Source organism: Trachurus trachurus, assembly GCF_905171665.1.
Source record: "Trachurus trachurus genome assembly, chromosome: 19".
NCBI lineage: Eukaryota > Metazoa > Chordata > Actinopteri > Carangiformes > Carangidae > Trachurus > Trachurus trachurus.
This window is the reverse complement of record NC_139913.1, coordinates 18,196,811-18,211,984: the sequence shown is the minus strand read 5'-3', so window position 1 is coordinate 18,211,984 and position 15,174 is coordinate 18,196,811. Positions and strand designations below refer to the sequence as shown.

General features: G+C 40.8%; 1 protein-coding gene across 2 annotated transcripts in view; it reads left to right on the top strand.

Moving 5' to 3' along the window:
- The window catches only part of mapk8b (mitogen-activated protein kinase 8b), a 32,133-nt gene extending 17,166 nt beyond the window's left edge, over positions 1-14,967 (top strand). Inside the window, exons 7-12 of one of the 2 annotated variants that reach the window (XM_083994964.1) lie at positions 1,336-1,407; positions 4,031-4,213; positions 5,724-5,848; positions 8,533-8,596; positions 9,568-9,645; positions 10,224-14,967. In XM_083994964.1, coding sequence (XP_083851090.1) covers positions 1,336-1,407; positions 4,031-4,213; positions 5,724-5,848; positions 8,533-8,596; positions 9,568-9,645; positions 10,224-10,408 — 707 coding nt within the window. In that variant the 3' untranslated portion in view covers positions 10,409-14,967. Of the gene's footprint in view, positions 1-1,335; positions 1,408-4,030; positions 4,214-5,723; positions 5,849-8,532; positions 8,597-9,567; positions 9,646-10,218 lie in introns of both variants that reach the window. The other variant, XM_083994963.1, reaches the window with a different exon arrangement.
- The last annotated feature ends 207 nt before the right edge of the window (positions 14,968-15,174 follow it).

Sequence of the window (15,174 nt, the reverse complement as noted above, 5' to 3'; positions counted from 1 at the left end):
CCATCTATGTAATCCTTGGCAAGGAAGCTGACATCATATTTTGCAAAAATATTTAATTATTATTTTGATAGAGGCCTAATCAGGGTTTACCTACCTCAATTTTTAGATAAAATTTCCATTTACTCCAGGCATCATGAGGTGTATTTCAAATGCTAATGCTCTCTCATCTTCAGTCCTTTGGACCAAAAACATTGACACTAATTTTTCCTGCTGACTTGTTGCATTTTTTTTGCTTATTCTCTTCTCCCTCCTTTTATGCTGCGCATATTTAGTGGATATTTGGGCTGTGGGCTGCATTATGGCAGAAATGGTTCGCCACAAAATCCTTTTTCCAGGAAGGGATTGTATCCTTGAGCTGCTTGCAGCAGTGTCTGGCAATTCTTGTGAAACGAACGGCACCGAAAAAAAACAACCCTCTCTTCAAACCCATTATTTTTCATCAAACGGATCGCACGGAGATCACATCCTGTGAGCAACTATAGAAATTCTATTTCTTGGATTTTGCCTGACACCTCAACCTGCATCCACCCACCTGCTCCTCCTACAGATATACACACTCACTTGGCTCCCTCCTCACTCACCTTAGCAGCAGCAGCAGCAGCAGCAGCACTGTTGCCTCATGCTCCATGACAGTCACATGAAAAACCCAAAATAGAATTTAATAGTTTGCTCTTCCATAACAGAGAACTGAACGGCAAAAAACACCCTCTTATCTCCTCAAACTGCTTTCCATATGTCTCAATAGATACCATAGCAGCAGTCTTACAAAAGATCAAAAAGGGTATTTTATAATACTGAACAAATTGGTGCCAAACATTTTTTGATGCTCCCAGTCTTCAGTGCAACACATGGGAGTGACAGTAAAGCTCAAAAACAATAATTGCTGGCCTATTAGAATATCATGCTTTCACACATGCAGCCTGCAGAGAGGACACAGAGGGTGTTAAAATGCTTTTCAGAAGACCGTGAAAGTTAGAGTCTCACATTTCTAAACCAATGATTCACAGCACCTGAAGTAGAAGGAATATTGAACATTTCTTCTGGATAGTAGTAATAACGCTGTTGTTACAGAAATATGCAGTATAGCGGTTAATGCTGGCCAAAAAGAATATCAATTTTTTTCCTTAGCCTTGTGGGACGCTGACCCAGGTTTGAGAGTGCACTTAGCTGCATGCAATTCATTTTGTCACCAAATATACACATCACCTGGCATGTACTACATCATGTTTTGTTTTTTCCTGTTACCCCTTCGGTCTTTTGATTTGTGTATGTTTTTTTTTTTTTTTTTTTTTCAGTCCTGCATGCTAATTTGGTGGTTGTCATTTCATTTTTCAGTTGATGTCTGGTCTGTTGGCTGCATCATGGCTGAAATGGTCCGGGGTAGTGTGTTGTTTCCAGGCACTGATCGTATCCTTGAGTTGAACTTCCATCCAACCCCCCCCCCCCCCAAAAAAAAAATCCTGTCTCATCCTTTTGTCTGACATCTTCTTCACATCTTTTTACACAATGGGATGCCAGGAGTCATTTGCAGCTAAAATGAAATATTACAACTATTACTAGCATTATTCAGGTTGCCACTGCTGTTCCTGTTGTTATAGTTATTAGAGAGAAATGGCCGTAATCGTCTTCAGTGTTGGCAGTCATTTCTGTCAGTAACTGAGTAGGAGAGGAGTCAACTTTTTCACGCAGACTTTTTGACCCTGTATATCAGGTAAAGCACAGGTGTAATGACATCAAGGATCCTGTTTCGTGAAAGTAGCAAAGCAGTGAGTTAACCAAATACATGACTAAGGACCTTAAAGCAGAAGTGAGTGATCCGGTCGTTTTCGCTAATGCTGCGTTCCAGGCAGGCTTTTGAAATCGTAAATTACAGCTTCAAGTCACAACTTACGACTTTGTAGCGTTCCAGGCAACCCACTCGTGTTTTTCCGACCTGTTTTACCGGTGAAAGTCACTATAACGGCCACTCGTAACTTCCGACCGGTGAACTCGTACCAGATCGAACTGGTACCACTTCACGGTCGGAAAAATACGAGTTTCCTTGAACGCACCATAACAGTCCTCGTCGCTACGTCACCACATTCACGGCGTTCCTTGGCTGCACACACAGCCCTGCATGCCGTTCTCTCTCCTCATTGGATAAAAACTGTAGGATACGATAAATGTTTTCTCTTCGGCTCAGAGCAGAGCAGAGGGACTGAGAGACCCGTGTTTCAGTCCAAACACTCTATGTAAGTGATTGCTGTCGGAAGATATAACTATTTAAGACTTATATTAACACAAATATATCACTCACTTCTGCTTTAACCTGGTCAGAATAAACAGAAGGCAGACATCATCAATAATAGGTTACACCTGTGTTTTTCTGATAATGAAAATGTCTACCAGGAAAAATAGTCTATTCTGCATTTTAACCTTGTTTCATTTCTCCTTTTCTGCGCGAGTTGTTCTTTATTAATATCCTAAATAGTTACAGTGAGCTTGATGGTTTTAATTAACAAGTTTCTTAGCCGATCATGGAGAGTATTAGGGGATTATTTGGTTTTTTGAATAGTATCTGGTGTAACTGTTAGTCTGTTAGCACAAGCCTTGTGGTGTATCAATATCCATTTGTGCCCTTTTTGTGATTACCCGGTGTAGCACCTTGTTTTCTGTGTTAAGTTCTTTAGAAAGAGAGCTTATATTGACAGAACAAACAAAACAATAAGAAAGGGATGAGTTTACTTCCTGGAAAACCACCAACCTGGTTTGTGTGACTAAGGCTAATTCAACACAGGCTAGCCTGAATTGGTGAACCTTAAGGTGAGGATTGCTTTAGCTAACATTGAACAAGCGCTAATTAACTCGCTTGCACTGTATCTCTTTGCCAACACTGTGGTTTGGAAGACATGAGTACAGTCTAACTTTGTATTTGACTAAAGTGAAAATATTCCATCTTATTTCAGCATAAATTGGCTTTAATCAATTAGTCAGGCTACTGGTAGCTTAACTGCCATTTAGTGTTTTACCTCATTATTCAGTCTGATGTTGTTTTTTTGGTCAGCTGTTTTCTGTTATAGACAGAAACAGTTAGTGGTGAATGACTAAGCTGTTATGCAGATGTGATTTTCAGTTGAAATAGAAACTGAGGTAGTGATGCTAAGAGCAGTTATCCCAATGTTTTTCAGAACGATGAAAGAAATATGCAAATTCAAGAGTTGTTATTTCTGTAAGTCGACTAAGAACAATGTGAACAGCTCCTGCCTTTTGTGGCAATTAGTCTGCTCTGGTTCTGGCCGAAAAGATAATCCCACCTGCAAAATATTTTTAACTGGCTTTGATATTTTTTCAGCCAGACTGGTCTTCTCCTTGTTGTTCATTCATTGTTAAGGATGAACAAAGATGTGAACAAGAACTTTTGTGTGTCCTACAGGTAAATCTTTTCATGTTACATTTATGTATTGTCTCCCAGAAAAAAAAGTTGCACGTGTATTTCCAACATCTGGATTATTGAAGGTGAGCGTCACCTGCCTCACCTCATGTGCTGTTTGTTACAGTACAGATGTTTGAAATAATTTTCTGCAACACAGTTCATAGCCTATGTATCCCACAGTCTATCATGGCTGACTCTTCACAGGTTTGAATGAGATTTTAATGTGCTATGTCCGTTTCCTCATCAGTAAAACTGCCAGTAGTAAACACATCACTCTGAAGACAGCCTTTCGTGGCTGTTTGTGTTGAGAAACCTCCCTACACAGTGTATAATCCTAACCCATCACGTTGCAGCAGAGGCTTCCATCTGCTGTGCCTTTTCTACAGCCTGTGCCCAGTAACAGATTTGACATTTTCTTTTCAGCACACGCACAGTTACACAAGTGTTTTAGGAAGAAGTCAGAACAATGTGGTACAAAACAAACCACCACCAGAAAGCTCTCTTTCTATTATTCAACAGTTCAAAATATTCCTCAAAAATGACCCAGACCAGCTCTGGAAAGGGCGCTCCTTTTGTCCAAATCCAGTCTAGGGCTTTTCTTAATACTTATACCACAAGATATCGACCAGTGGAACAAGGTGATCGAGCAGCTGGGCACGCCATCTCAGGAGTTCCTGATGAAGCTCAACCAGTCGGTGAGGACTTACGTGGAGAACCGGCCACGGTATGCCGGCTACAGCTTCGAGAAGCTCTTCCCCGACGTCCTGTTTCCTGCAGACTCTGAACACAACAAACTGAAAGGTAAAGACCGGGTGGTTTCTCTTAAAGGGATAGTTGTGATCTGAACATTCACCACGCTATGAGACAATAACGGAACGTTACGAGATGGAGTTGTTTTCGAGATAAATTCTTGCAAAACCGCTGATGCGTATTCCCGTCAGGGGCAGTTTTTCGGCAGTCTCTGCATTTGCCTCGATAACAACTCTGTCCCGTAACGTTCTGCTATTATCTCATAGCGTGGTGAATGTGCAGGTCACAGCTTGTCCACGAGAGCATTTTGGAGTTGTTGGATTGTGTATTTGTGTATTTGTCAAAAATTTCTTGAAACCAAGAAATTCCATTAGCCTCCGTAGTGTAGCTCGCGTCTCTGCTCCGACGTTCTAAAAATAGCTTGCACCGACAATTCAAGGTAACAAACCTATTCCTAAGGCTATAGGGATTATGGCAATGGGTCACTTTGCCAAAATGTTGCACTATCCCTTTAACGTCTCTTAACGTTATGTAAATTGTCCTGTGAAGGCTTGCCTAAGTGCATGACAATTGGTTTTTATGGATGTAAATACATTTCCTGCCAAGAGTTCCAACCACTTCAGTGGATAGCTGCTCTACCACAGGTGCATCACAGCCACATACCAGAAGGTGATAGGAATAATGAGGCAATCAGTGTTTGTAGCCTCGATTTTGGAGCCCAACATCTGAATAAAAGACCATTTTAAAGCTGGCTCTCTCAACCTCCTTCTCCGTATAGCATCGGTTTATGTTACGCCACGTGTTTACGATGTCCCAAACATCTGCCGGAGGCAAAAGCCCGAGTGACACATGCATTTTCGGCGGGCTGCCTTGGATTAAGCACTTATTACGGATGCTGACAGCTCAGGAGCAAGTTGTTTACTGTGAAGAGGAATTTACCTCGAGCGTGTCTTCATGTGTAAACGGAGAGAAGATGACAGCAACACTCGGAGCGAATGCACGCCGAGCTATTGCAAGGATGTTGCAAGGAAAAAAGCAGCTCATCCTCTCCTGCCCTCGTTAATTTACACAGGAATGGGTGACAACAGTGTATTCCCCCAAAGAAGCAGTGTTAAACTGAATGTGGTGGAGCTTTGATAGGCCACGGTGGCAAAGCTTTCACATGTAAGGTGATAATCAAGGGGGATGTTCTTGACGACCCAAATACAGACCAGAAACAGCTCAGTTCATATTATTGATCTGATTATTCTGGTGAAAGTTCAAGAAGTTTTAACCACTAGCAGTTCAACAATTTATGTATCTCTTTTATTTCTGTCATGCGGGTTCATACAAAGCATCTCAGTGGTATATACCGACTCTGATAACTCTGTGTAATCCTAAGACGATGCACAGAAGCCAGAAGCCATTATACCCTGCCCCGACATCCTGTTTCAAGAGGAAATGTGTCACATTAGTGAAGCCAGACACTCCCAACTGGAACAAATGGCAGAATGGAAATCATCTCAATTGGAAGTTAAACAGTCTCATTTTAAGCGTGTTCTCTGCCACATTTTCTTTTCAGCGAGCCAAGCGCGAGACCTCCTATCCAAGATGCTGGTGATCGATGCATCAAAGCGGATCTCAGTGGACGAGGCTCTCCAGCACCCCTATATCAACGTGTGGTACGACCCAACCGAAGTGGAGGCGGTAAGTACTGGTGTTAATTACTGTTTGGGTGTAGTTACAGTAGAGTGGCAAAGCTGTGTTGCTCAAATAAACAACAGAAAATTAACGAGTGACTATTTTGACAATGAATAGATTATTTAGTCCTTAAAAAAAAAAAAGAATTCCAAAATGATTTGCTTCTGGCTTCTTGCGTGCATGTTTGTTGCTTTTCTTAGACTTTTCTTATAGTCAACTGAATATCTTTGGGCTTTGGATTGTTGGTTTGACAAAACAATACATTTGAAGACATCACCTGAGATTTAGAGAATTCATGATCCAACAAAAAAAATGATTTAAAGGTAGAGTCTGGAGTTTTGTTCGTTGCAAACCATTCAAACTAGGCCCCTCCTCTTGGGCTCAACAGTGTAGCCTCCTGCCCCAGACAGCAACAGTTGTCAGGACCACAAAGGAAAGGAAATACAGCCCGAATGAAGCGCTGGAGCTGGGGCTGATACCCACCATCGCCAACATCAGGAGCCTCTGGTGTTGTGTTGTTATGCCGTTGTGGTGAGCTGGGAAGACGGTGTTAGCGGTGGATGCTAACCGCTACCGCTAGCCAAAGTTAGCATCGAGCTAGCTCGCTACAATGGCCCCGTACTTGTTACCACTTGAGGCTTTAGTTGTCAGTGATGGCTGGGTATCGCTCTGCGGCTCCAGCGCTTCACTCAGACTGTATGTCTCTTTCTTTGCTGTCCTGACTGCTGCTGCTGAGAGAGAGAGAGACGAGCTAGCCCTCGGTAGCATCAGGGACAGCTAGTGCGGCTAGCAGCCCTGAGCCTCCTAGAAAACACCCACTCTCTCGCTCTCCACCCAGAAACGTCCCCGTGCACAACAAAACAAAGCAAAAGACCAAAATACAGACAGGGGGAGGGGGCGCTGCAGACACAGCCACCACCACACAGGACTAGAAGCCCATAGGTGATGATTAAGACAGATTTCATTTGTATAAGTCTAGTGTTAATTTTTGGGCACAAAACTCCAGACTCAACCTTTAACAAGTGAAGAAAAAAATACACAGTTTAAGAAATATTGAAAATCAATTTATAGCTGTAGTTTGAATTCTTTTCAACCTAAAAACGTAGCATAATAACTCTGATGGCCCATCACTGAGACCATTGTCCATCAGCACACAACTATCGTCGTGCCCGGGCACAGCAGACAGGGGAAAGAAACACAAATATAAAAAGGCATCAGAAAGACTAACATTGTGTTCCACATTAAGGAAATTGTGTTTATTCATATTAAAACTGCGTGTATAAAGACTGAGTTATTGTTATTATGTTCCTTGTCTCCCGCTGACTTTTTCCTATCCTGGCTCCGTCATGTGATGAAGAGTGAAATTGACTCCCATCCCACAGGAATCCCATGACCCACAGGATTCATGAAAGTTGTCAGCCCCTAGTGTGCAGGAGAAGTGGGTTTGTGCCAGGATGTCCACGGCTCTCAGAAACCCTGAAAAAAAAAAGTTTCCAAAGTTGAGACTTCATGTCTGGTGACAATCCCTTGATGCTCTCCTTGGAAACACAATGACTCAGCCAGTGAAAATTGATTTTGCCTGTGATCAGGCGGTCCGGGAGACCGAGTGAATTGTTGCTTTCTTTCCTCCCCTCTCCTCTGTGGCATGAAAGGATTCCTCACAACTGACAGCTCAGCCTTGAAAAGTGCAGATTTGTATAGAGTTTGCTCCGACACTGCACGAATACATCAAATCTCAGTTTGACTGTGGGGAGGACAGATAACTTTATCTCATGGCTGGCTTTGGCGTAGTTCATCCAAACCCTGTTGGGGCTATAAATTTGGATTTAGGAGTTTGTGGTGTTTTTCTGGAGAGGTTTGTGCACACCAAAGCAGAAAAAATCTGCATTAAACCGGTTTAATGCGAGGAAGATTTAATGCAGCGGTTTTCTATCTTGTGCCGTCATTAGCTGAGTCTGGAGGTTTTTCAGTTTGAGCTGCAGCAGCCGAGCTCTTCGTCTGTACTTCAGGTTCTGCTCATCAGTATTCGGCTGCTGTGACGTTTAGTTGGAGAGTCGATTGAAAAGCTCAGGTTTGGTAACGGCACAAACTGATAGTTGTCTTTGTGGTGGCTGACTTGAATCACAAGAGTCTGATCCCAAACAAGAGCCACTTGTAAAAAAAGATTAGTTGAATAATCGGAGAGACAGAAAATGTATGAAACAATTTGCTAATTGATTTTGACAGTTTATTGTTTCAGTCATTATCAAATAAAAAATGGAAACATTTGCTGATTCCAACTTTGTAAACGGAATCTTTGTCGTACATGATGTTAAACTAAATAATTTACTAATTTGACTATTTCTGATGTTTTTTAGACAAAACAAATGATTAATAAATAATTGTCAGATTATATTATAATAAATACAGTCTCTTCAATAAATACAATATGCAAGTAACTCAACTGAATGCAATGAGGCAAGAAGGCATGTGAGAAAGCATAGTTTATTGTTTTACACACAAGTGCAGTGATGTTCTCAGGAGGTCAATGAAATATCAATATGTTGTCTTGAAATATTTAAATATATCTGCATTCTCCTGGTGCTCTGTCTTTGTCTGAGTCCTGAAGGCCTTTAAACTCACTCAGATGTCTTTGTGTTTAGAACAGAAATACAGTATATAACATGTGACCTGTCTGTGTGTGTTTGCAGCCACCACCAGTGATCACAGACAAGCAGCTGGACGAGAGAGAGCACACAGTGGAGGAGTGGAAAGGTAAAAGAAGATCCACTGTTCCTCTCCTCTCCTCTCCTCTCCTCTCCTCTCCTCTCCTCTCCTCTCCTCTCCTCTCCTCTCCTCTCCTCTCCTCTCCTCTCCTCTCCTCTCCTCTCCTCTCCTCTCCTCTCCTCTCCTCTCCTCTCCTCTCTCCACTCTCCTCTCCATAGACTGTCATAAGTGCTTAGCTTTTTGCAGTGTGTTGCATAAGGTTGGTTTGGCATCATGCTTTGCAGCCTGTGGGACATTTAATCTACACTCTCGAACTGAGGTGAATGTTCCTCTGCATAATCTGTGTGAATTCATAGATGTACTAAGAAGTTCCTGCTTTCAACTCCTCAAACAAATACATTTGATTACAGATAATCTTCTGGATCCAAATCTGTAATCATGTAAAATTATATAATTCACTGAAACATATGAGCTGCCTACCTGTGATGTAATAGCAGATAGAAGCATGACTATATAAAGAAGTGGAAGAAACATACACAGGTCAGCCAAACCATTAAACACAAGTGACTGGCCTCCTCTGTCCAGATGCTCTTTTCAAACTGACAGAGTGATAATGGCAGCAGGGGATTCACACCCAGGGTGTGACAGGTTTGTGTTTCTTGGTTCACACACACTGCTGGAGGACATATCATCCAATGTGTCTCTTCTTAGAATCAGTTTATCCAGTAACAGTGGGTGTGTGTGTGTTTACTTTGTCAGGTTAGAGTGAAACTGGTTAACATTAATATTCAAATATCACACTTATGTAATCTAAAACCCTTTAAGGTGACGGCAGTGAACTGGAGACAGGCTGCTCACTTCAACCTGCCTCTTCACAGACACAAGACAGAGGAGAAACCTCTCATATTCACCTTTAATAGGTTGAGGCTGATTAAAAAAAAAAGCAGATTTTTAAAGATTTTACTGCACTCACTCCCCCCCATCTCCATATCTAACCAAATGTCTGTGTTTTGTTGCAGAATTGATATATAAAGAAGTACTGGACTGGGAAGAGAGGACAAAGAACGGCGTCATCAGGGGACAGCCAGCGTCCATAGGTTAGTGCAGTTCTTGTATGTTTGTTCACGTGAGATTTTACTTTGGATCTCTTTGGTTTGTGGACAAAACAAGACTTCTGAGGACGTCACCTTGTGGTTTGGGAAACACTGATTGACATTTTACATTTTACAACATTTTATTGACCAAACAACTAATTGATTAATCGTTTAAATAATCTACAGATTAATCGATTCGATAATGAAAATAATCCCTACTGCGCAGAGAGACTCACACATTACTAAACAAAAACACCATGTGATGATCAGCAGTAACACTCAGTTAGACGGTGGCATTCAGACTGAATTCATGGTTACCACCAGACTCTGCTGCCTGAGCAGAAACCCAGATTCAGACCAGGCTACATTTTTACAATTCTTGTGAATCTGTATCGACTGCAGCCTCTCGAACCTGATATTGTTGTCAACTGTTGTAGCCCATGGACCTGGAGCTTCAGGATGTTGTGCGTGCTGAGATCTCAGAGCTTCCTCTCACCAGCATCGCCCAGAAAACTCCATCAGCTCAACTGTAAAACGTGTGATGGCTGACCACAGCTTTTCTCCTGCTCCTCACAGCACAGGTGCAGCAGTGAGCAGTGGCCCCGACCAGCACCACCAGCACCGCCCCTTCACGTCCTCCTCCGCCTCCCCCATGTCCACCGACCCCACCCTGACCGACAGCAGCCTGGAGACGGCCAGCGCCGCCACTGTCGCCACCGCTGCTGCTGCTACGACCGCCGCCGCCCCCCCGGGCTGCTGCAGATGACTATCATCTACTCCTTTTCCTGGGCCGGGCCGGGCCGGGCCATGCTCCCTGGTCACCTTTGAGACCGCCAGCCCGACACTGGCTCTCGGCCCCCCCGCCCCCCTGCATCTGCCTCCTCCCACCTCCTCTATGTGCTTGTCTTCAGTAGTGTAGCGATTAGCCAGCTAGCTGTTTGAGAAATATTTCCTGAAAGGACAGATCTCTTTTTTTTTCTTTTTTATGACAGTTATAGTCTTTTTTTTTCTTTTTTTTTTTCTAAATTAGAATTTCTTTTCATTTGAGTCCTAGCTGTAATTTATTGTGGCATTTCTTAATTTTTCAGAAACCTAAGATGATGATAAGAGAATTTTTATTGATTTCACTATGTTCCGGTTTGTATTAACCGACAGTGAGAATTTAAAGAAATATCTGTAAAATGTTTAATGTGATCTATTTTTCTGTTGAAAGTCATTTGTTTTCACTCGCTTTTACAACTTGCCATATAAATATAGTTTGTACAGATTTTATGGTAAATGTAGTTTTATCTTCGACATGAGTTTGCAGTGAGCCATTGAAACATAATTTAATTGACAAATGTATGGTCTTAGTACTTCCCTCACTGTTTTATCTCTCACAATATGGATATTGATAAAAGTGCATATCCATTAATTTCAACCCAGGTCATTTAGATTGGTTTGTAAAAAGTTTTTTTTTCTTGTGAGTCACTACTACAGCCTACATTGTAAATTTCACCTCAATGAAAGCTTTATAATTTCCTTCGCTTCCTGTTCAGTCAAAACTTGGAGATTCACATTCACCATACGATTTACTTTATGATCTACAAATTAAGCTATGGGATTGATAATGGCACAGTGATGTTCCGCAAGATTACTCAAAGCATTTTGACCACTGTCTTCTGTATTTTTTAAGTGCTTTAAAGTACCTCTTCTCTTGTCTGCAACAGGCAGCGTGACATGATGGAAGTGGAGGGACGGTGTTGGTTTTGGAGGGCTGAATGCAGAGAGCTGCCTCACGTTCTCCTCTGGCGTTGACTCGGAGGTTATTTGTGAACAGTTCGGGACTTTAGAATGTTTTTCGTCGTGCTTAGGGAGGTTCGTCAGAGACGTAGAGTTGTGTGAGGTTGTGAAATCGGTGACGGTGTAAGTAGAATGTGCTTCAGTCAAGTAGGGAATTGTGGTATCGAGAACGCTTGTGAACGTGTTGATATTCGGTGTCTTGGAGGATGGATGATGAGTCTGAAACTTGATGGAACAGTGTGAGAAAATGTCTGCTTCCTTCTACCAGATCCTCTTATTAGTAATGTACTGTACTGAATTTAAAAATATGAAAGTGATTTTTTTTTTCTTTCTCTTAAAAATTGGCCAAACACTTTGCGTACCAGACTTGCCTACAATTATGAATAAAAGAACCTAACACTTAGCATGTTAAACAGCAGCAGAAACAAACTGAGTAATGTTAAACAAATTATTCTTACTGTATGCAATAATAGTGCCCTTTTATTTAAAAATGATTTTTGATTTATTTTGAAAGGAAAAGTGCCTGTTGTTTGTCATTCATTCCTGAGTACGTGGGAGGAAGTGTATTCACTATGTGTAGGTTTTCATGGCGTCTGGGTAACAGCAGTAGTGTCCACATCAAACCTATAATGTATGATGGGGGTTGTAGTTCTCACAAATGTATTGTATATTTTTCTACTTGTTTTGATTTTGACCCTTTGGCAGGAGACCGTGGTGTCTTGCAGGGTAGGAAGGTGACGATGTATGCAGCGAGACGTTTAGGCATATGTTTGAGTCATTTCAGAAGAAGAGGCAGTTTTATCAAGGTCTTTCATCAAAGTAAAAAGAAGTATTTCTTTGCAGTGACAGCAACCGAAATATAGGTTTAATAACAGTTTTTTGGCTTTTTTTGAGTACTAATTCAATGTGATGATTGTAAGTAAGGAAAACAAATTGAGAAAGTTCAAGTAAGCAAGTTGAACTACAGGAGAAAACTTAACGAGTGAACTCTTCATCATTGACAGTATTTTGTGAATGGTTTTGGAAAAGTTTACAGCTGAAAGACAGGCTAAATGCACAGACACGATTTTGAGAGGCAGAGCTAAACAACCACAGGGTTTCTGACAGAATTAATGTCAACTAGCTTGAATCGATCAAGGCAGAACTGTTAGATGACTGCTGAAGATCATGAACATCGCGGTCATAAGAAAATAAAACAAAGGGAGTTGATGGTGTTTTCTAGTTTAGCTATTTGCACCATCTACAGAGCAGCAGTTCTGCCTGCTGGAAGTGTCAGTATGAGTCTGGATGTGTTGTTGTACTCTGTCATGGATCATGAACAGGTGTTGTGGACAGTGCATACAGCACAATGCAAGGATTGTCCAAACATGTAACAGACAGCGCATCTGTCGAGAACATGTCATAGTGTTTGACATGGACATTCACCTAGTAAGCTCGAAACAAAGAGGTCGTCTGTAGACTGTAGCGTACTCTGTACCTCTGCTGTGCAACTTGTTATTGTCTGCCAACTATGTATGGTTAAACACAGATATAGCCATTCATTCAACACTTAATGTGTGTGTCCGTCTTAAGTTCTTAGCAACAACATTTCGTTTCAAACTAGTAATTTACTAAACAGGGTTGCACCATGAAAACATCTTTGCTAGTAAAAACCTGAGTGATGATCCGTAGCACTGTCACAATGAGATCTAAACTGGAATTGTAGCATTATAGGCTGTAACATAATAAGGTTATAACTTTGCTTTATTTATGTGTGTACGCCAAGTATGCATATTTCAGAATTAGCATTAGTTCATATTTAGTGGGAAATATCTCTTTAACATAATTGGTTTTCTTTGGCCGCCTCGTCTAACAATGTTTTGTAATTTGAGGTGTATAGTTGTATTTTTATGAAATTTATTTGAAATTTAAAAAAGCCAGTTTCCTTTAATATTTAACAGGAGTGTTGACCATAATGCATTGCTCTGTATGCTTCTACTATTCATCATATACGGGTAATAATGAAAAGATCAAATGTCAGCTTCGTCACTGAGCTACTCAACAGTTATTCTAATACAGCTAATGTTAGCTTTGTTAGTTACGGTTGCTACAAACGGTTGACGTTTAATATGTTATCAAGCTAATGTTAGCTTTGTTAGTCATTGTAGCTACAAATTAGATAATGTTAAAAAAAAGTAAATGTTATCAAGCTAGTGTTGGCTTAACCTGGCAGTCGGATGTAAATATGAGGTCACAACTCTTCATGAAAAGCTAGTTGATGTGGTGCAACCCATTTTAATTTGTGACGCGTATACCTAACACAATATACAGTATGTCATAACTAGACAACAGCTTCTGCTCTCTTTCAGTCATCAGATGGATAATAAGCATCAGTTTGCTAGCAAGGTGCAGTGTTAGCAGCGGCAGAGCTTTATTAGTCCAGTGTAACACTTGATTAACTCTGCCGTTAGTTATCGTAGATCACAACAGCAACAAATGAAACTGTCCAGACTCCAGACATGGAGAAAAAAAAAGGACTTAAACAGTAAAAAGGCAGCAATAGCAGGGAGAAAAAAGTGACATGTGTCCCTTTGTCATATTAGTCCGTTTGTCCAATTAGCTAAAAAGAACCGATAAGAAAAAAAACCCGTTGTTGTCAAAAGTGCTCTTAATTTTCTCGCCCAACATCAGGGGCTTAAATTTGAGTTGTTTGTTTTTTCTTCTTTTTCTTCTTAGGTTGTTGTTGCTATTTTTTTTTTATTATTATTACTGCATCTCTCCAAACAATGTCATTCTGATTTAAGTCGACTTTGATGAACTACCTCACGCTGAATTTCTGCCAGTTCTTGCATATATTTAGTCGCCTGCAGAATTAGCTATTGAAGACGTGTGAATAACAGATTCCATTATTTATTTATTTGAAAGTGTACTATTTGTCGGTTTCAACAGACTTCTAGTTTTGTACATTATGTATACTTCACCTAGAAGTAAGAGAATTGTTATATGTATTTTTTTTTGGTTCTTTTTTTTTGTTTTGTTTTTTTTGTTTTTTTAAACTAAATGTGCAATACCTTCAGCAAACTGTGCTAGTAGTATGTGATGGGCCTAGCCTTTGTTAGCTGTCTCCTGAAGGTAAAGAAAATGTTTGGTACTGTCAATCCATGTTTTCCTTTTTTATGAATAAGATCAATTTTTATTTCTGTGACTTGTTTATAGTCATAATGTTACGTAATCAGTCTTACCCACCAAGCAGACCTGTCAGCCACGGTTGGATTTAGAGACGGGAAGTTCTCAAAAGTCGCAACATGGTCGACAGACTTTGATTTGGGACGTGGTGAAGACAATAATGTTAATAAACACAAAAAAGATCATTATAAATCATTATATGTATGGTGCTGGTTTGTAATGTTTGCTAGTGAATCCAGCCATGCAAGTAGTTTTAAGAATTCCTGGATCTACGCGTCCCAAAAACCGCAACCAACAAAGAAGTGCACTACTAGAATACACGCACTGGGATCTGATGATGCCACCTCTTAAAAAAAAAAAACTCAAAAATAAAAAAACATGTACTGCAAATAAAAGAAATACACTTTGATTTGTGGCTGTATGTCATCTTTCTCCAGTAACATCATGCTGCCAAAGAATTTCTTGCTGGTGGCAGCCACTACTTCAGTGGTGTAAGGACAGTTAACCTTTAGTTTCTGTGTTTCTGTGGTAATTATATTGACTGTTGTGTGCACAATCCATTTGCAGTCATGGTAAGATGCACAG